This window comes from Hypanus sabinus, chromosome 2, assembly GCF_030144855.1.
Source record: "Hypanus sabinus isolate sHypSab1 chromosome 2, sHypSab1.hap1, whole genome shotgun sequence".
Classification (NCBI taxonomy): Eukaryota; Metazoa; Chordata; class Chondrichthyes; order Myliobatiformes; family Dasyatidae; genus Hypanus; species Hypanus sabinus.
The window spans coordinates 83,690,253-83,713,105 of record NC_082707.1 but is presented as its reverse complement, the minus strand read 5'-3'; the positions used below and the strand labels follow the sequence as shown (position 1 = coordinate 83,713,105).

Here is a 22,853-nt window from a genome sequence, read left to right as displayed (position 1 = left end):
AGGCTCCGATCAGCAAGCCTCAACTGAACTGCTGATTAAACTTCAGGCTTCAATCCAGACCTCTGATCGAACTTGGGGCTTCAATCCAGACCTCTGATCGAACTTGGGGCTTCAATCCAGACCTCTGATCGAACTTGGGGCTTCAATCCAGACCTTGATCGAACTTGGGGCTTCAATCCAGACCTTGATCGAACTTCAAGCTTTGTTCCAGACCTCTGTTTGGGCTTCAATCCAGACCTCTGATTGGTCTTTGGGCTTTGATCCAGGTTTCCCAATCGAATTTCTGTCTTCAATCCAGACCTACGATTGACTTTTGGTCCTCATCCTTCAGTATTGACCTAGTACTCACAGATGATAGTGGATGAGGGCCTTAACTCCAAGCTTTGAATGCTGGCATTGCCGATGATGTGACCCTGAAAACTAGGCCTTGAACTCTGCTCTCACCAATGACAGGACCCCAAATCTTCTTGCCAAAATCATACCATGACCATGGCATGTTTGATTTTCACATAATGCCTGATAAAAACCTTTCTGTCAAAAGCTGGTTAATTAGAATTCTTCAAACAGAGATTAATTTATTTTTGTAATAAAAGTTGCCAGCTACATCGAGTTGTGTCAGAGAGAGAAGAAAGGGAGAACAGGGTGGAAGGCTGTATGAGTTCACATTCCAGTCAAGATGACACCGAGCTTCAGCCTCCATTAACATCATGGCTCAGACTTAATTACTTTTCAGTTTCTTAGAATGGGTTTTAGGGGCAGCACGGGAAGTTGGAGGACAGGTTAGGGTTTGGGGATAGGGATGAGGTAGTTCAAAGTTAGAAGCAGTAAATGAAGAGTTAGGGAAAAGAGTTAGAATCCAGGTTGGAGCGCTGCGCAGTAGGCCAGTGAACCCTGTGGACAAAAAGCAGGATGGCAGTTGCTGAGATGAATACCAACAATAGCCATGGTCAATGACTAAGGTTGGCCCCCACCCCTTAGTCAGTGAGTCCCAGGGTCTGGGGTCCATGCGAGACTGGAGTTCAAAGCCAAGAGTTCAAGTCCCATGATCAACATGTCCTGGGGTTGACAATGAAGGGCAAAGCTCAAAGACTGAAGACTGGTGAAGGTGAGCCCAGAAGTTGCGGCTCAATGTTGGTTCATTTGGAAGTTGGAGACCCAATGTCAATGAGTCTGGGCCAAGGACAATCCCCCAGTTTAGCGAATCCTAGGGTCAGAAGCACATGCAAGTCTGGAGTGAGGCCTGGAGTTTAAAGTAACATAATCAGTAAGTCCTGGCATTGATACCAAAGGTCAAAGTCCCAAGTTGGCGAGTCTGGAAGCCACTGCCCAGTGGTTGAGGCCCCTGTGCCGGTGGTCTGGAAGTCCGAGACCCTTTGTCTGCTAGTCTAGCCTGGAGGCTGGAGGTCCAGAGGTAACTTGTCCTGGAGTTGGAGAGTGTATGTGAGTGGTTGGTAAGGTGGGAGGGGAGGGCAGGGAGGAAAAGGAGCTTGTTTCACTGTTGTTTTGTTTTGTTGCTGTTGTTGTGTTGTTGCTGTTGATTGTGTTGTTCTGCTGAACATTGTGGATGTGCTCTGTTGGCACCTGAAAGTATGGCAACATTTGCAGGCTACCCCCAACACATCCTTAAATTGTGTTGGTTGTTATCAGAAACAATGCAAATCTCAGCTTGCTGTGGCTGGGCCTCCTGTCAGACTCAGAAAATGTTCCATTCCTCATCATGGTCACCATTCCTTAACAAGTAAAAGACCTCACAGTATTGCAGCACAAAAGAAAAATAAGGGGTGCATTATAAGCAGTGGTCAGAGGCTTTAGGAGATGGCAACAGTACATTCTTCAATCAGAAGGCAATGGCAGGTTCGGTTCCATATCTGTGAGGTTATCATGGACTATCAGTCAGTTGAAAATATTTTATTATAATTAAAAAAGCAGACAAAGCTGCTTCCATCTCTGTAGAAACTGCCCATCCTGATGATTATTTCCTGTAGTTTCTGTTGATAATTCAGATTTTAAATATCTGTAGATTTTGCATTTCTGCTATTTGGTTATGTTGTTATAACACCTTAGGTTGATGAATAGAATGTAATTAACATTGGATTGCCTTGAAGAAATGAAGTAAGAAAATAAAATGCAACTGCAGTTGCTTTGAACGTATAAAGCACAAAATATTTATACAATAAATCAGCGAGATGGAAGCATTCCATTGATAAACAACCTAATATTTGTAGAATGTTTGGTTCTTATGGGTCTTTCTGCATCAGGTGTACATTACAAGTGATTTCTTTCATTTAGGGATTACAAAGACGTTGAGGCTGCACTAAATGCCATGAAGAATGTGGCCAAACTGATCAACGAACGCAAGAGGCGGCTGGAGAACCTGGACAAGATTGCTCAGTGGCAGAGTTCAATTGAAAATTGGGAGGTAGGAGAAAGAAACAATGACATTTTTATCCTCCGGTGCAGATGTTTCTGTGCTCATGATCTCTTGTTGATGACTGATTTTGTTTTTGAAGAGTATATAGCTGGCTTCTTGTATATATTAAAGAGTGAACTTGACAGATATTTGTAATCAAGAGATATGCAGGAAATGCAGAAAATGTGAAGTTGATGCTCTGATTGAAGGGAGGTTTAGGCTTAATGGCAGCTTTGTATCTTCCTGTTCCTGTTTCCCATGTTCTTGACACCAAGTGACTTTCTACTCTCTACCACATTGTACAAAACAAAATTCATCAGATTTTTATGATGGGATTATCCGCACACATCCAGACATCTGTGGGTTTGGCTGCAGTGGCATGATTATAGAGTATAAAGTACTTATTCCTTCCGTTTGTTAGGTTTGATAGTTATAATATCAGATAATATCACAATTTGGAAAAGAAAAGGATTTGCAAAGCTTCATCATAATGAAGCTAACCTTAAGTAATACTAGATGGGAGCACTTGCTTTAGCTTTCAAATCATCGTGTGCACTTTGGCTAATATTCTGACAAGGTATGAGAATGCTTGTCATGTAAAGAAATACCATTACATTACTGAAAATAGCCACCATTTGACGATTCCATATTATGTTGGCCAATATTGTTTGTACAGTGTGTTATTTTAAGAGGAGTACTTGGTGATACCTTGAGAGCTTTTTAAAACTGTAAAAATGTTTTAATATTCCAGGTGCAGTCTCACTAGAGCCCATATAATTCCAGTAAGATGACTTGACTCTTCTACTCAAATGCTTCTGCAATAACAGCCTTCCATTTGCCTTCCTAATAATGTGTTGTACCTGAGGGGCATCTAATGTGCAGTAAATGCCTGGAAGGTTCACTGAAAGATAGCAGTTGCCGACAATTTAATAACTCAGACAGCAAGAGTACTCTAAATTTTACTTATCAGTAACTACACAACTAATCCTGTCTAGGAATGGTGGCAGAAAGAATTTGGGATATTTCAGTTTATAATTTAATTCCTGGTCACAGAAGGTAGACCACACACAGATGGTTCTATGCTGTGATGTGTATCTGGTGCTTAGTAACAGAGTATACAAGATACAAAAACAGAGAAGCAGGTTTTCAGACATCCGGCCCCTTATGCAGGCCACCCCATTCAATGGGATCATGGCCAATTTCTATTTCATCTTTCTCTGTTATCTCTAGATGACTTGATGCCCTGAATATTCAAAAATCATTTTCTTCCATCTTGAATATAATCAAAAACTGAGTCTCTATGATTGTATGAGGGAGAAGATTCCAAAGACTTAAACATTACTGGATGATGAAGTTTTTCTTACCTGAGTTCTGATTGGTTCTAGACATTCCTATCCAGGGCTATTTTTCTTGTAGCTCCTCCCTCATCTAAGCACCATAATATTGTTGGACAGGTCAGTGAGGCTATCTTCTATTCTAAACCCCTTAGAGTGTATACTTGGTCTGCCTAATCCCTCCTCACAGTACAAAAGAGCCAGCTGAGGAATCGATTTCTGAACCTTGGGTATGTTCCCTGTGATGCACCATCAATAACTCTCCGAGACGTGAGGCGAGATATCAGCTTTTATTGGCTGGAAGAAAGAACAAGCAGCTGTTGACCACCATACTACATCCTGGAGACTGAGCGCAGGGCTCAGGCCTCAATCGCCTTTATACAGGGGTCTGTGGGAGGAGCCACAGGAGCAGTCAGCGGGGGGGGGGGGGGGGGGGGGGCGTGTCCAGACAGGTATATGCAGTTCACCACACCCTGTAACGCAGATATGCCCTCCCTAGCTGACAGAATATTATGAATATTTTCACTAGGGCCCTATACAATTACAATAAGATACCTTGATAATTCTACACAGGTCCTCTAGCAATGATGATTCACGAACCATTTGCCTTCCTGTATGTTACCTTCCTTTATTTTTGTTCAATGTCGCACAGACTACCAGCACATCTCAGTCTCTCACCATTTAAACAATACCCTTCAGTATTTTGTTCTACCAAAGGTAAAGGCTTCACATTATTTTAGTAATTGACTTCATTTTTAATGGATCTAAATTGAGAATATTAATACGCATGTAAGTGTTAACTTCCAACATTAGCTAAAATAGTGACCATAGCAATCTGAAAAACCATAAGTACAGACATTACAGTGGACGCCTGAATATAGCATATGTTGATACATGAAAAATTTCACCAAAAACCTGAACCTTTTACAATTTTGTACATGTTAAGCTGTAATGTGACCTGCAGGAGGGAACCCTTACATAGACATTGTCCTCAGACTGTGCACTACTTTTAAAATGGGGTACCAAAAGAAATTTACAAGAACCATCATTTCTGAAAATTCTTGACCACCATTTAGCTCTTTAAGTTGAGATTTTTGTCGTACACACAATTACATAGAGGTACTTACTTGCAGCCGCTTCACAGGCATGTAGATTCAGACAACACACATCATATATTGTATAAACATTATACAAGACAGTAAAGCAAAAACAAGAAAAACTACTGTTACGTATTCAGGCAACAATAATTATATGAGATCGGCAAGGGTTTCTTATAACAAACAACACGTTTATTAAACACAGAAAACAAACCCCCCAAAAGTAAACAAACACTACCGTAACCGGAAACAGCTGCTGAGCGGCAGCCCAAACAGTTCGTAAAGTGATATTCCAAAACAGTTCTTTAAAGTGGTATTGCCAAAAGTTTGATATGCTCACAGTCCATTTAAAAGGAGAGACTTTACAGGATGATTTAGGTTCTCTTTCACGTCGCTTGCTTCGATCCCCGACATCGAACTTCCCACGAAGAATTCACGAAACAGAACGGCTTAAAGGCACTGACCTTTCCTTCTCCACTACCTTTAATCCTTTCTGGTTACCCAGGGATTAACACGAAGATAGTCAACGAAATCCTTCCAAATAAGGATCAAACAAAGGTCGCCCCCGTTTCACCGTAGAAAGCGATTCTCCTCGATCTTTAACTTCCAACTTCGAATCTTCACTCTCCTCTAATTTCGAACTAACAGAATCATAAAGAACCTGCTGGCAATAACCTTTTAAACTTTAGGCATTAAATAAAAACTTCATCCTTCAACTAAACTGCGTCATCTCTTAAAACACGCAGTGGCATGAAGTCAGCCTGGCAAATCCAGCCACGAACTGCCCCCCCTCACAGGGTGGGGTCTACCTTTTATAACCTGTAAAAAAAACCCGTCACATGATCTCTACTGGCGGGAAAATGACATCATTCCACCATCACAAGACCATCACCTCAAGTCCAGTACAGCTTCAACCCCAGTCACATGACAAGGGCTCCACTGTCATGTGTCACGAGTACGTAACACTACGCAAAACAAGATATTATTGAAAATAAAACACAATCTGAAACAATTCCATGAGAGTGTAAGAAGTCCACAGAGGTTTGGGATTCAATTCTCAAGTCAGTTAATTCAACTTCTCTATGTGCTTGCCACTGCCTTTTACAGTTCAAGGTGGTACACAGGGCTCATATGTCTGAAACTAAATTATCGCGGTTCTATCCTGATATTAGTACCTGTTGCAATAAATGTAAAGGGGGTGATATGTATTGGGCTTGTCCTAGCTTGGAGAAATTCTGGAGTGATGTTTTTTTAACTTTATCTCATATACTACTTGGAACCTCACCCTCTGATTGCTCTTTTTGGTACTTCGGGAGAAGTTGACATGCACCTGACTCCGACTAAGTGTCGTACATTGTCTTTCGCCTCTCTGTTGGCCAGACGTGCAATCCTTCTTAGGTGGAGAGATGCTGCCCCACCCACTCATGCTCAATGGCTCAGTGACATTATGTCCTGCTTAGACCTTGAAAAGATTCATTACTCACTTCTTAATTCGGATATAAAGTTCCAAAAGGTTTGGGGGCCTTTTCTTGACTATCTTCATAATTTCCGTTTAGATTAAGTGTGCATCCCTCCCTTTTTTTCTTTTGCATTTAAATCCTTTACTTCCAGCTTCTTTCGGTTAAGATTTACGGTTTTTGTTGATGTGTAAACATGTTATAGTTCAGGTAGTAGGCAATATATCTTCTTTTTATAAATACAGCTCTGTGGTGATAAAAGTTCTGATGAACTTTTTTATATATCGTAAGGTTGGCTTGGAGTTGGGTAGTGGGACTAACTTTATGCAATTCTACTATGGATGCTTTTTCTTAATTGTTATGAACTGTACATTTGAAACATTTGTTTTGCACTGTATAAACCTTTTTTTTCTGTTTTTTTTGTTTTGTCGCATTGTAGAAACTCGATAAAAAATTAATAAAGAATGTCCACAGTGTTTCATTGCTGAAATAGAATTAGAGTTGTGATTTAATATGATAAACATTTCAGGAGATGCAAACACTTAGTGATATTCACTTGAAATTTCAAGAAATTATCTTAATAATTCCTAAACATTATTGAGGATTTCCAAAAGCAGATGAATTATTTTCCTAAAGATATTCTTTGTCTTCCTCAGGGTGAGGATGTTTTGGCACGAAGCTCAGAGCTTATCCATTCAGGTGAATTGACAAAGATTTCGCAACCACAGGCCAAGAGTAAACAACGGATCTTTTTTCTCTTTGACCATCAGGTGGTCTTCTGCAAAAAGGTAAAATCATTGTAAATGAATCCCTTGATATTCAAATGCTTTCTTGAATATTTTTGATTACATCTCTTATGGTTTCATTGTCAAGCCACCAATCACCCAAACAAGTATTTTTTAGATGTTAGTTGACCTGAAACATTCAAACATGTCTCTGGCTGTCCAGATCTAATGCTCTGGAAGATCCTTCTCCTATCCAACCCCCTCTCCCCATCTTAAAATCTACCTCAGGTAAAACCAGAAAATAATGGAAGCGTTCAGTTGATTGTACAAAATCCTTAACTGAAATATTAATTGTTTCTCTTAGACAGAGATATGGCCTCCATTTTCTGTTTTATTTTAGATTTACAGTATCTGCAGTATTTTTTATTTTCATTTAAAATCTACTTCAATGGTAACTTTTTGGTATTGCTTCAATACTTTGAATTTCAAATGGCTTTGCCTCTCAAGTATGCTTGAGACATTTTCTCATAATGTTTTCTTTACAAATAAAATTTACTGTCATTATTGTAGTATAACAAAGGAACCAGTATGGTGGTCAAGAGTTGGAGGTTTATTTGATATAATTGATGAATATTTGGTAAATTGTGAAATATGATTTGTGTTGAATTTTATAGGACCTTCTACGTCGTGACATCCTGTACTACAAAAGCAGGATCGATACAGACAGCATGGAAGTGGTGGATGTAGAAGATGGAAAGGACAAGGACTTTAACATCAGTGTAAAGAATGCTTTCAAACTTCAAAACAAGTTCACAAATGAGATTCATCTATTCTGTGCAAAGAAGTCCTCGGTGAAACAACGATGGCTTCAGGCATTTGAAAATGAAAGAAAACAGGTCCAACTGGACAAAGAGACAGGTAAATATCCTAATGATGATTAAATTCAAATGAATATAATGTATTAAAATGATATTTGAAGGAGAAAAAATCTTCCATCATTTTGTGATCTTGCAAAATCAAATTATGCAAAATGCAACTTTGCCATATTAATGATGTCTGGCCATTCCCTGCCTCCATTTAGGACATCAGACCCCATTCCATATCCATGATCTTGTTTCATAACAAACATTGGTACACACACTATTCCTCATTTAGTCATGCCTTTCCCACAATCAATTGCTGTTGTTTGAAGCCACAGTGTAAGTGGTGCTCACTGATATTGTAAGCTTTCCTGTCTACATAATTGCCTGACACAGTTTGAGAATTCTGTCACAATTTCCATGCCCAACTTCTACAATCAACCTGCTTATAAGATTCTATTTCACGATTTCTTATGATTCCTTCACAGCTATGAGACTTACCAACTCACAATCTCTACACAACCTTTACACAGCCTTTAATACCTTGTTTCCATAAAGCCATTCTGGTATGCTCCTCATCTCTGTTGTCCTAAATTCAACAATCAGGATTTCAAAAGCAATATGGTGAACATTAACAGGTCTTATTGCCATAACCAAAGCAGACTATTCTCACAAAGTTAGATGGGAAGATAATGATATTCCATGGCTTTATCACTACACAAACTGCTTCTTAAAGTACCTTACCCCTTGCGCCCTCACCAAGATCATGGGCAAGGTTCATGGACATAGTGTATATCCATTCATTTCCCTCATTGCTTCCTCCATTCCTCTTAGCCACCGGACTAAACTTCCCAACGCACCCAGATCGCTCTCCTAAAATCAAAAGTTTCTCCGGAACCTATCCAAACCAAATGATATTCTTAATGGTTTTCTCTCCTTATTGTGTTGATCCTTAATTTCCTTCAAACAATCCACCTCATCTCCACTGTTCTTGCAAGTTACCAGTCAACTGCAAGCTGTCTTTTATGGCTTTGCAAGCTTTTCTGCAGGCTGGCTTTGATCTGGGAAAGGACAACATGATCATGAGTTGTATCTTAACCTTGAGTTCCAAATTTAAATACTTCTGGTCCATTTCTGGCACCGATGCACAACTAAAAGACCCTTGTTAGAGCCATAAATAGTCATTGTGACAAGTGTGGCAGCTAACCCTCATTGTACTTATCCGAACTATAGATTCCGATTGTCACCTGTGTCTCCATATCTTTTTCCTCATTCTCCACTGGGATAAAATCATGCTTCCTTGGTTTCATTTTTGTTTATTAAAATGTACCTTGGAGGATCTTCCAGTGGTTTTTCTTTGAAGCTGCCTTTTAAGTGGTCCAAGTCCTATGTTTGGAATGTGTAATTGAAGCAGCTTTGACAAGTGGATGCAGTGAACTTCAGAGATAGTATGCATTGCTCCCGCAGTATTTCCACTGGTAAAGTGCATGAAATATTTGGGTTAGTGGATAAAATGCCAATCATGCAGGCTGTGTTGTAGAGGAAGGTGCTGAGCTTTCCTGAGTGTTATTAGCACTTATGTAGAAAAACAGAGAGTACTTTAACACAATTGTTGATGCTGCAAAGGCTTTGAAATATCTGAGATGAGTCATCTGTAAAAGAAGCCTCTGGTTTGCTCTTGTGGTCATATCAACACTGTTCCAGCACAAATGCACACTTTATGATCAGCACTGTGCAATATTCCTAGTTTATCAAGCTACAATGATAATAGCAAGGCTTTCTGCTCTGTTGATGGTGAGGCAATTATTCTTTATTGCTGAAATTGATATTGCAATGTATACTTCAGTTTTATTTTCTCACCAAAATCTTGTTCCGTTGGCAAGATCTTAAAAATTTTGTTCATATATTACATTGTGCCCTTTCTTTCTCAAGGATTTGCTATCACTGAAGTTCAAAAGAAGCAGGCGATGCTAAATGCAAAGAAATCACATCCATCTGGAAAGCCAAAAGGTGATTTTTCTCCTCTGTTTAAAAATCCTTGAACGTGAAACTGGACATATTAATTTGATTTGTATGATTTAAGAATTCATAAGAACTATAATTTATCTAGTCATAACAAATATTTTATACATATAAATAGACAAATTAATTCAATTTTTAAAAATGAAGTTTAGAAACATTAGTTGTCCAGAGTGAATTAAATGATTTATAAATTCCAGAGATTCACTAATGTTGACAATTCCAGTTGAGAGATCAGGACACTTATAAATACAAATAATTGACAGTAGCAGGGCTAGCTGAGTAAGTGGTTAATAGGGTAGATAGAATGGTTGGCTTTATCAAAGTAGCCATAACCTATAAAGGCAGGGGACTTGTAATAAATATTTGTAAAACACTGATCTGACCTCAAGTGGAATACTGCATTCACCTCAAGGCATCACATTTTAGGGAAGATATAAGGGCACACAGGAAGATCCATGAATGATTTTCAAGAATGGTTCCTGGGATGAGGGCCCACGGTTACTAGGAGGGATAAGCCGGGTAGTTTGTTTCAAAAATAGAAGGTTGAAGAGGAGCTGATAGAAGTATATAAACTAAGGGTTGGGGACAGAGCTGGTAGTGAGAGGATGTTCCCACTGGTGGATGTGTAAAGGACAAAAGAACACATGCATAAACAATGAAGAAGACAGCTAAGGGAGGCATCAGGAGAAACTTTTTTTTACTCAGTGTGAAGTTGGAATCTTGATTCAAGTCTCTACTGATATGGTGGAGATGGATTTCACTGTGGTCTTCAAGAGACAATTGAATAAATATATGATAAAGCAAAAACTGCATGGCTACAGATAAAGGGCTGTGTGTGTTGAGCTCAAGTGCATGCAGAAGAGATGGTGGTAGGAATGTGTATAGAACTAGTGAGTGGCTCTGGTGAATAGCCAGAACAGCATGATGGGCTGAATAACCTCCTTCTGTGCTGTTATCATTCTATGATTGGGTATTTTCTGCATTGTAACATTGACTACACCTCAAGTGCATTTTGTTGACTGAAGATTTTTGACTTGTTAAAATGAGTTCTTTCTAATTTATCTATGCCTAACAGATGCAGGTTTTAAAAATAAACCCTTTATTTTAGTGCCTTAAGAGCTTCCCAAGTGATAAAATGCTTATTTCAACAGAATCTGGTTCAAAATGCACCTTAGTTGCTGTTCGGTTTACTATCATTGTGAATATGGTTGGTTTCAAAGATTCAAAGATTTGAATTATTGACTCCTTGAATCTAGTTGGTGAGTATTGCATGTGCCAGGGATTAGGTGTGAACTCTGCTGTTATTCCAGCAATGGATCAAGGACTACATCAGTTTGTGATATCAAAACTATTAACCTCCATTTCATAACAGCCCATCCAAAACTGAAGCATTCCAGTCTCTGCATTTTCAAGTTCTCACTGAAGCAGGAGTATTGTGACATAATTTTCCATTTCACTTTACTGAGTTTACCGATGGCATAGTCCACTTCATTTTGATTTTTATGTTTTTTACTCTATTAGTTCATAAAAAGGGTTAGGAATTTATGTACTTAAAGTATGTAATTTTTTCAACGTGAATAATACCTGTTAGTTGATTAATCCCCTGCAACCAGTGGTATATATCAAACATAGAGAAACATGAAAACAATACTTTGTCTCTCTAATCTGTATAAACAGACAATTCTAGTGTTAACTCTGCAATGAAACCGCGCAAGTCACGACTCAGCTGGGTTGCATTGCCATCAGAATAACTGTCATTAATTTGATCACATGTAGCCGTTTATAGCTTGTTACATATTTCTAATGGTCAGGGTCAATATTCCAGTAAACCCATTAATTCACAGATTGTATATTCTACAGTCTACACTCATGTCAGGTAAGTGTTTCAACAAATAAGTAACATGTACCTGTGCTGCATATGGTGTATAATTTGTTTATAAAGTGACTCCATTTTCCTTTGATGTATGTGACTTGCAATGTCAGCATTTACACAATGTGTGCTTTGTTGTGTTTCAAATGCTATAGATTCTTTCTTATCATTCTTTCACCCTTTCTGAATTCATGCACTTTTCTAAACAAGAGATTGTTACTAGTCATGACTGTAATGTTATGTGTTCTGTCTCTTTTTCTCCTTTCCGTCTACTCACTCTTTTCTATCTCCACCCCTCTTTCTTGAACAAGATCTCCAGCAGCTGCTGAATGTGACCTCATCTCTGTCTCAGTCCACCACATGTCTGCATGAGCTTCCTCCCCAGAATGCAAAACACCCACCAGCTACTAAACTCCTCGAGACACCACGGATGTCGCAGGCTCGTCTTCTGCTGCAGAAAGGGGGGGATGTGACCCCCAACATTTTACGTAGGGCAATATCCTGGATGTCCACTCACAGCCGAGACCTGTTCCAATAAATCCAGATAAGGTGATCAGCCTGTTGCCCTTTGACTTTAACCAGCATAACTAACATGTGGTTGTGGTTAACTAAAAGGTACAAATGCTGTGAACATTGACCTTCAGGTCTACAGGAATTTTAAGCACTTAGTACACTGCAGATGCTGTAGTGCAATCAACAGGTACAACACACTGGAGGAACTCAGCAGGTCAGGCAGCTTCCGTGGAAACGAACAGTCAATGTTTCGGGGCGAGACCCTTCATCAGGACCTTTGTCAGTCCTGATGAAGAGTCTCGGCCCGAAACGTTGACTAGCTCGTTTCCACGGATGCTGCCCGACCTGCTGAGTTCCTCCAGCGTGATGTACGTGTTAACAGGAATTTTAATTTTGTCATATAACTTTGCTTATATCAAATAAGGTTCTGGATGAAATTGTGTTGTTCTTTCACCGGCACAGACCAATATCTAATCATACCTGAATCGTCTACACAGAGGCCTCAGAATCTCTACCAGTCAATACGTTATACAACTTCAACAATAAATCATACTGCAGAGAACTGGACTTTTCAGGCCATTTTACCTAGAACAGTTCTCAGCATCTAGTACCTAGATGAGCAGTTGACACCCCAAGACACTGAAAGCTATATACCTGGTGCTGGCAAATGGGATCACCATTGATATACTGTATATTAAATGGGTGGACATGTGGACCAAAAACACTGTTTCTCTGATATATGCCTTGATGCTTCCACAAACTAGCCAAATAATACTTGTCCTGCGATTATTCACAGTAGATCTGCATATTTACTTCCAAGTTTATTCTGCTGCCTAACAGCTTCAGGAACCAACGTTCAAGTCTGACCTCGAGTGCTAACTATGCACAGTTTGTGGTGTCGATTCTTTAACCTCTGAGGTTCTTACTGTGTGCTCTGGTTTCCTTGTGTTGGTAGCTCAATTGGCAGCTGATAATCCATTCCTACTTTTGAAGGTTAATGGTGAAATGAATCAAAGGGGAGTCAATATGCATATGTGAGATATAGTGAATTTCAAGGTAACAGGGATATAATGAGAAGGAGAATGCGTTTAATAAGATGATGCAATGGGGGCTAGCATGGGTGCGATGGGCTGAATATTGCTCTTCCATATAGTTACAAGTATAAGATATGTACCTGTCTAATTCCTTTATGGAAGTAACCAGTAAATAAGTTTCCATCTGCATTCCATATTGCATTGTTCAAAACAGTATTGAAGCTATAACTCAACACAAACTTGAACAAATATGAGATGCAAAAATCATCCCTTTAGTTGAGTTCCATTTTCAACCAGACATAATTCTCCTTCATCATGAAACTTGAGGCCAATCAAGAAACAAGAACAGCCTTTGAAGCTGACAACATGAATGTTGACCCCTGGATTGACTGAGGTGTGGCCTTTCAAGGGCAAAGTTGGTGAATAGCCATGACATTTAGACGCCTAACCTTTCGAATTCTCACACGAGAAACTGATTACTTGGTGGTTGTCGGTAGATTAGTTCCTTGTACAGGCTGAATTCCTCTAAGTAGGAGGAAAATATGGCAAAGTTTATAACCAACAGTGCATTCAGTACCGCCTGTTTCACAACCCCTGATCTGCTAAGTTCTTCTAATGTGTCACTACTCTCAGTCAAATTCTATGTATTTCTGAATAAAAGTAGTTTCCAGCGTTCTTAATTCACCACACAGCCAACCCTGACAATTCTCACAAATTTTTCATGATCAAACTCTTGTCCACACGCATCCAACCACATTCTATGACTCTGAATCAGTAACCAAAGGAAACAGTGTCTTTAGTACAATCAACATGAAGTCCATGATGTTTATTCTGGGTGAAAAAATACAGCAGCAGCATACCCTTTTAGGTGATGAAAGATTGAAAGACATTGGTCCCTTCTGCATGAAATGAGGAAAAGTAAGCGAAGCTGATAGAAGTGAGAGGGGAGCCCAGAAGCACCAGTTGGATCAACTGCTCTAACTTTATAGATTTTACTGAAATACTAATTCTAATTCTGTCCAGCTCATACAAGTGTGATAACAGATTTACCAATGCCATTTTCCAATTGACTTCGGAGAATGCTGTTTAGCTAATCTCAGCTGTGGATAATCAAGGGACAGATAGACTAGAGCAGTGTAGTCATGAACCTTTGTCAACCAAGGACTAGAGAGAGGATGTAAATAAAGGAACAGTATACACTTGAATTGAGAAACAGAAGTATTTGCGTATGTTGAATTATAACCACCATCTCTCCTCTTTCCTCAGCTGTAACAAGGCCTTACTATGACTTTCTGACCCTGCGGCAGAAACATCCGATGCTGCCTTCAACCATTCCCCAACAGCAGGTGTACATGTTGGCTGAGCCCAAGCGCAAGCCATCCAACTTCTGGCAGAACATCGGGAGACTGACGCCATTCAAGAAGTGAAGGGGCAGCTTTGTGAAGCCGATGTAAGGCCTTTCCAAGGGAGCACTTTAGCAACCAGTTGCAATCAGAATGAATGAACGCTCTGGGTGTGTTCAGATGTGTATATACATAAACGCCACTACAAAGCTGTACTTCTACAAGTTGGCAATCTCCTCACTGGGAGAAGATGGCATTTCCATCTTCCATTGACATTTCTGGTCAGACAACTTCATGATAATCTGACCGTCAGCAATGCCAGTTAAAGAGCTGCCTAAGTGTATGTTTACATCCGTAGCAACAGCCAAGCTCAACATTCTCCGAATTCTACAACATAAGGATTTTCCTTTCTATTTTAAACGGGAAAAATCCTACATTTTTCAAGAGGGAAGCTGCACCATTACAAAGGATATAGATTTCTATTTAACAATTTGCTGTATTTGTAAAGGCGCACAGACATTACGCAACAGCAGAACCGTACTGTCAACAAACAACTATTTACAGATTTCTAGTGCTACATCTTAGCCTTCCTCTGTGCTTTCACTGGAATGAAACACTGTGTGTGCCTACATGCAAGTGATGCAGATTATTATTTAAAACACTTGGTGGATTCGAACCAAGTTATTTTGAATACTTTTTGCCAATTACTTTTAAGTGTGGGCAATGCCAATCTAATTGCGCAAGAATGGATAATTTTGGGCTACTGGACTGAAACAGTGCTGCCGGTTGCCGGGCTCCTGTTAGAGTTTGTATGAATAATGAAAAAGAGAAGCAGAAAGCTACAATGAAACAGTAGGTCTACAATCATCTCTGCTGCCTGGAATTTAGCCCAAAGTACGCAGCTGGGAAAAAGGGTTTTGCCCTTGCATTCATGCGATCTTAAATAAAATTAGGTTGTGTCACGTGATCAATGCTGCACTCACAGTTGGCACTGAAATAATCGTGAAAGTTACATCCTCAATTTGTTACAGTATTAACTTGAAAGAAAAAACATTCGATTCAGTCAGTGTATAGGAGGAAAGAGTGACCTGCCAAGTTATCATGTCCTAATGTCTATAAATGAGTTGTGTAAATATTAACAAAATGATTTATTTATGTACACTGAATTCATTGTACTTGTACTTACTGTTTGGCTTCTCCACAGTCTTTCCAGCACAAATGCCTTATTAAGGAATGCACTTACCCGATTGCTTGTCTCTTCCTGCCCTGACCCCTTCCCCACTGTAGGAGTGATATTACTTCAAAATTTCTTTGTCAGGGGAAATTTAGAAAGGTCTTTTTCTGAAAACTAATGATTCTAATGGTGTTTTAACGCAGATTGGGTTAGATGCTGCTGGTCCACTTTTACAACCCAGCCTACTCCCTCGACTTCAAGACAACTTTACAAAAATAAACTAATACAGTACATTTACAGGACACGATGTCAACCCAGACTGTCAATATGAAGAACGATGGAACATACTTGGGTATTTTAAGCCATTGGTCACCATCCCAAACTGAGAAGACATCCGGGCTTTCAGTGAACATTTATGTAAGATAGCATAAAATAATTGAGATTTACACAAAAATCTATACATACTTCTATTATTTTCCATTAATTCTTGCTAGCATAGCAAAGTGATTGTTAAGCCATGTTAACAAGATTATACATTTAGGAATCAGTGTAGGTGTGGTATCATAAGCCAAATATTGAAGCTGATTCTATTCAAAAGGAGGAGAAGTTGAATAAAATAATTACCCACCCAACAAAATACCCCTTTCAGTAGAAAAATATATTGCCCACCCCCCAACGCAATTTAAAGTTCTATGCTTAAATCATTCTTATCCTCTTTCTGCCCAGTTACCTTAATTAGCAATGGCAATAATAAGGTGAGAGGTTTTATAATAGACAGAGGCTGTGGATTCTTGAGCAAAAGTTAAATCATGAATGAAATAGTCCCTACTAGTCCTTGACCTGAAACAATAGCTTAGTTTCTGTCCTCACAGATGTTATCAGATGCATTGAACATCTTCTATTTTTGTTGCTGATTTCTAGCCTGCCCAAATTGTTACTTCTCCCAGATCATGCCATTTATAGACACTATAAATTCATACAGTGAGGCCAATCACGTGCTGACAAGCTAGCCGAGTATGGAAGGGTCCTCCTTGCCTTACAACGATCATAGTCTTACAAAAATGACAAAAAAACTGTTCTATAGTCCTCCTTTAAAAGTTACTTAATCATCAGTCTTTCTCTAGACTAAGTACTTTATGTATTCCCAGTTATATTTTCACATACATCCCTAAGTTCTGTAATGCCTTGGGTTTATGTCCTAGTTCTAGACACATTAGAAATGATGTACAATTATTTAGTGAGCACAAACAGAGAAGGAAATAATGGAAAGTTCTTCCATAACTAATTCCCTGCTTCTTTAAAAAATTATTAAGTGTAGGTATGTAGTTGTCTTTATTTTTAAGACTTTTTTGTTGTTTTGGAAATCTTTGGTGAGAGTGAGTCTGTTTTGCTTCAAAGATGCTCCAGTAAAGGATCTGCCAACTAAACTGAAGGCAGTTTAACTTGATAAATAAATATATCTCGGACTGTAGACATACTCTCCCATAAGGATTTCCCCCTTAAGTGCACTGTTAATTTGAATGGTGCCCAGGAATATCCAATGCCCTAACTGAAGGCAATGATTTTATTTCTGCCAAAAAGATCAAATTTCTGCAAAGTTTTAGTAATTGAAATAAAGGAAAATAATTTTCAGTAAAATAAAATTCATATAATAATTATCAAATAGAACAAAGGAAGAGGTTGCCTATTAGAACTTAGATTCATAGAATTTCAACCCTGATTACTAGTACGATACAGCAATGGCAGAGCAATATATTATTACCTGTGGAGTGAATTTTACTGGTGGAGTGCAACACGTGAAACCCATATTTTGCACATTTTTCTGCCAGGAATGAAATTCAAGATGTTGATGTTTTTGGAAGCAGCAATGGATGCAGAAATAATCATTGTTCTTGAAAGGAAAGCGGATAAATATTTGAACAAGTGAAAGGAAAGGTGTCATAAAAGTGCCAAAGAAAGGAGGCAAAGTGAAGAGCTTCCTCAAGACACCAGGGCAGACATTGTGGGCTTATGATACCTTATCTAACTGACAGTGTGGAATTAATGTAGGTCAGAAAAGTCTTTGAAACTTTGTCAATATTACTTCAGTGTCAGTAGAAATACAAACACAAAATATTGGTCCTAGGTAAAAGAAAAGGAAATTATGAGCACAATTTTGAACTGTGGAAGAACCTATTCCCTTGTTTACTTGACTCGTCCTTGTAGTCATTGAGTTTTGTAAACTAGCTATTCAACAACTTTACATTTTGTTCATTGAGTTTAGTTAGTTCCACACCTTTACTTCCATTGTTCCTTCTGCAGTTAGACATTAGAAGAGCTCAGCATTCAGCTTTTAGCCAGTTAACCTAATTTAAGGCCAAACCACCCGATGAACGACCAACAGAAATTTTCACCTGACCATCCAGACTCTGAACAGGACATGCAGAATAGATGTCTCTATTGAATTTTCATTAATTTGGAGGAAATAAAATTGTGCGTCTTGAGAACCAGGTAGCAGCCTGTAAAGCTCCAAATTCAACAAAAGTCTAATCTTTCTGGAACCTTGTGAAGTCTTACATATGTGGCCAAAGTAAACGTACAAGCTCTGCTTGTGTTCTCAGTGTAATATCGCCAATGAAGAACTCAAATACAGATTGTACAATCTATAGAACATCTCCATTAAGTTCACAAAGCTAGAGTTTCCAATTACGTGTCACTTTAACACTCTGAACATTCCCACTTTGATCCTTGTGCCTGGGGCCTCCTTCAGTGATCCAGTAAAGCTCAATGTAAGCTTAAGGAATAGCACCTTATTTTCTCTCTTTACAATTTATAAGCTTCTCAATTTAATATCAAATTCAGCAGTTTCATACAATCAACCATTCCCATTTTCCTTTAGATTTTATTTTTCTCCTATATACACCTGTAGCTACCACTATCAAGATTCAAACTTAGTGGCAATGAAGGAAGAGTGCTTTATTCCTGAAGCGTGGCTTGGAAGAATACCTGTGGCTGGTGGAACTCACATCCACCTTTCGTCCTTCCCTTTTCTGGTGACAGGGATGAGTTTGAGAGGTACTGTTGGGTGACCCTTGTAGAGTACTCACACTGAATTTTGTAGGTGGAACACACAGCTGGCACTGTACAGTGAAGGGAATGAATTTTGGGGGCAGTGGATGGGTTAGAATGAACTTCCTTATCTTGAGCTCCTTGAGTTTAGCTAGAAATGTTCTCATCCACCCAATTGGAGACCTATACTTCTATCTTGTGTCTTACAGAAGATGGGAATGTTTCAGGTTGCCAGGACATGAGTCACCCCTAATGCACCACAGGATATCCAGTCCCTGGGCTACTTCTGTGGGCATGCTATTTCTATGGTTTCTGGTCAATGGCAGTTTCCAGGATATTGATGGTGAGGGTCTCAGTGATGACAATGCCTTCATTGAGTGCTCATAGGTTAGTAGAGTCTCTTGTTGAAGATGGCTATTTCTGGGCATACTTGCCACTGAGTGAACGAATTTCACGACATATGCCGGTGATATTAAATCTGATTCTGATCAGCCCAAGCCTGACTGTTCTCTGTCTAGCTGCATGCAAGCATGGAATGCCTTATTTGCTGAGGAATTGCAAACTGAATATTGCACAATCATTTGCAAACACCCCCACTTCTGACTTTCTCAGATGGGATGGACATTGAACGTAGGCCCACAAGAGAACCCTGTGGAACATCTGTACTGGTGTCTAGAGGCTGGAAGGATTGACATCCAACAATAACAATGATATTCTTCTTGTATAACTCTAAGCATGGAGTGTCTTCCTTTTCATGTCTTTTCAAGTTTTCTCAGGGCACCTTGATGCCACGCTCAGTCAATCCTGTTCTGGAATTCAATTCAGTGGTCCATGCGATCAGGAGACATAAACCAATGAGTACATAAGAGAAGAGGCTATTATTGAATGAATGCCACCTGGTAGGTCTGCCAATGGCACCTCCCAGCACTTCACTCACCAATGAGATTAGATAGGTTACATTGTAATTAGCTGATCTAAACATGTCCATTTTGTATAACTAGGAAACTTATATATTATTTTACAGTTGCCAATGATGTTCCTGTACTGGAGTAGTTTTTCTAGAGGTGTGGTTATTCCAAATATAAAGGATAATAATACAAAATAAATTCACTGAAGTGATGATCCATTTCACATTTTTGCACAAAGTTCAATCCAGTTATATTTGGAGGGACAGTCCTGTAAGTAAAGGAGAGATAAGATGGTGAACCTGTTTGCAGGCCACAGACTAACCAAGTATTTTCTAAACTAGCATTATTCAGCACTGAAAGAGCATTCTGGCACGTTTTTTCAGTCAAGGATAGTTTGAGGAGTAGATATAAGCCATTCAGATATTTAGCCAAACAGAGTTTAATCAAAGATTTGACATTTAGATTGTTTGACCCCAATTTATTGTACAGCACTAACCATAATGTGGGATTTTAAATCCACTGAGATTTCTTTACCTACTGTTACAAAGCAATGTGCCTAGAAATTCCAGTATACCCTGCTGTAATTATGTCTATACAGTGAGGCAAGATCTGCCTCTCACACTGCAGTAAAGGCTTTGAAAGGAAGTTCATGTTTTGATTCAACATTATCTCAGCTGTCTGAGGGAATTCAGCTGATCTGTGGGAAAGTTAAGGGGCAGTGAAATTGCCTAAAGATTCATGGAGGACTTTCACTACCATCGGGCCTGGCAGGTCAGCTACAGGGGTCTGAGCCAATATTCTCCTGGGTGCACATTGATGGGCTCTTCCACTCCCCTCTCACTCTGCCAGAAAGCTCTGCACAAGTCTCCTGCAGTGCCCAAAGGGAGGATTAGGTAGGGAATAACATAGTCCCTCGTGGCTCTGAGGTAGAAATCACACCAGCATTGTAGTACTGGAGGAACTCAACAGGTCCTGATGACAGGTCTCGGCACAAAAAGTTTGTTTTAATTTCTCTCCACAGATGTTGTCTGAGTTGCTGAGCTCCTCCAGTATTTTGTATTGTTACTCTGGATTTACAGCATCTGCAAACTCTCTTGTGTTTGTAACAGGGAGTTTGTGGCTGGACACAGGTTTTGACTGGTTGTTTCAACCAGAAATACTTGGAACCTTTGTATACTCTGGGTTACAGTGATTTTCAGTAAAACCATTCTGAAAAGAATTGTTATCTAATCCAATCTCTAGACTGCAGCATTTTGACATAATTTTGTTACAACCAAATTCTGAGCTCCTCGACATAGCCACTTCCTTCCTGCTGAATACTCAGACATTTCTAGTCATGGACTTTCTACCACTACATTGTTATCCTTTATGATTTATGGCAGATACATTGAGCCCGATTTTGTTTACTTAAATACAGGATTAAACCACTGAATTTGACAACAAAGATGAAGAAGTGCTGGAACCAGTTTCATTTCGTATGCATTGAGGTGAAACAGTTAACTTAAAGTGATTGGCTTCAGATCACTTTCAGACTTTTTTGTAATTTGTATGCTGCTTGTACAAGAGCCCACCATTATTAAAGCACTGTTTCTGGCACACTGTATTTGGCAGCTTAGGTGTTAAACCAGATCTTGACATGCCCTGATAATAATCAAGAAGCACCATGTTGTTCTATCTGTGGTATGTGTTTATACATTTGTTAATTAATTAAAAAAATCAAGGGAATCAAGCTTCCTATCGGGCCTTTATTTGTGAGCAGCAGGAGGTGGCAATTATCTGTAGAAGACAGAAGATATGATTAAATGTTCATACTGTATATATGGAGGAACTGCCTATTATTTTTGTCTGTGGCTTTGAAATAACTATCGGCACTACAATGTTTTAATGGTATTTTTGAAACCTGTGGTGTGGCTTTCAAATTACTATGATACTAATATATTTAGCACATTCACTGTCATTTTTTGTACATAGAATCCTCATGGTCTCAACCAATTTTGTAGCTCTTATGTTCCAGGAGAAATTAAGTTTATGGACTCAATTTTTTTTGTTTCTTTGATGTGTGCTAAAAGCTTGTGATATGCAAGTAGAATTTACTGAAAATTACAAGACAGTGTTTGTAAAAATTTTCTCTTTGTACGTGGATAGTTGTTTACATAAACACTTCAAGCACGATATGGGGAATAAAATGTTTTCATTGTGCCAAAAACAAAGCTGCTTGATATTGAATGCTTGTGTTCTATACAGTCCATGTTATAATGTGTTTCTTATTGTTAGAACTATACTGGATGGAAAGCAATAAATGCTGTGATTGTGTGACATGTCAATCAACACGTGAATCACAACTGAAGGGTAATGATTCAGAAATGATGGTTATTTCCTCCTGCCTGAATTTAAAAAATTCTGGTACACACATTAGTAAATAAGCTAATAATTATAAGCAATTTTCTTGGAGAAAAAAATCAAATAAGACATTTTAAATGAAATTTTGTACCCTTATAAGACCAGAAGACTGGTTTCTTGTCTTTCGGAAAAGGCTCATCATTCTCAAATATTTCCCCTTGGGTGCTATATTTTTACAATTTAAACACTCCAAACAATTATTTCTTCTTTGTTTTCCTTCCTGGTTCATTGGCCTAAATATTAGTCATTCTTGGAATAAAGATGACCTTTCTTTATACCTTTTTCAAGTTGGTAAATCATTCCTCTGAAACCATCAGCCCAATCCTATGCCCAGCCTTCACTAATGCAATTTTCAGCGTTCTTGTTAATACCATTCACTATCGTGTGGATAATTCAACCAGGGTAGCAAATTAATAGTTACCTAAAAAAAAAGGGAATGAGATGAAATATAAAGATTTTTTTAGACCATGTTTTATAAAATCTATTGCTCACAGTTCTGATGCCTTGTGGGAACTTGAAGGCAACATGCTTGAAGACTACATGTGCAAGAATTATTTCTGATAATCCAAATCAAGCTCAAGGTCTCTAAGATGGAAGGTTATATGGAGTCACTGTGGAGCATCAGGAGACAGCATTGCCCTGATCATGTGTTTTTGGA

The 22,853-nt window shown here is 38.9% G+C and overlaps 1 protein-coding gene across 1 annotated transcript in view; it reads left to right on the top strand.

Annotated features, from left to right (window-relative positions):
- LOC132380386 (uncharacterized) overlaps window positions 1-22,051 on the top strand; it is a 188,835-nt gene extending 166,784 nt beyond the window's left edge. The window contains 6 exon segments of the mRNA XM_059949135.1: window positions 2,290-2,419; window positions 6,955-7,086; window positions 7,698-7,941; window positions 9,816-9,893; window positions 14,589-14,689; window positions 14,692-22,051. Coding sequence (XP_059805118.1) covers window positions 2,290-2,419; window positions 6,955-7,086; window positions 7,698-7,941; window positions 9,816-9,893; window positions 14,589-14,689; window positions 14,692-14,826 — 820 coding nt within the window. The 3' untranslated portion in view covers window positions 14,827-22,051.
- Window positions 22,052-22,853: the final 802 nt, after the last annotated feature.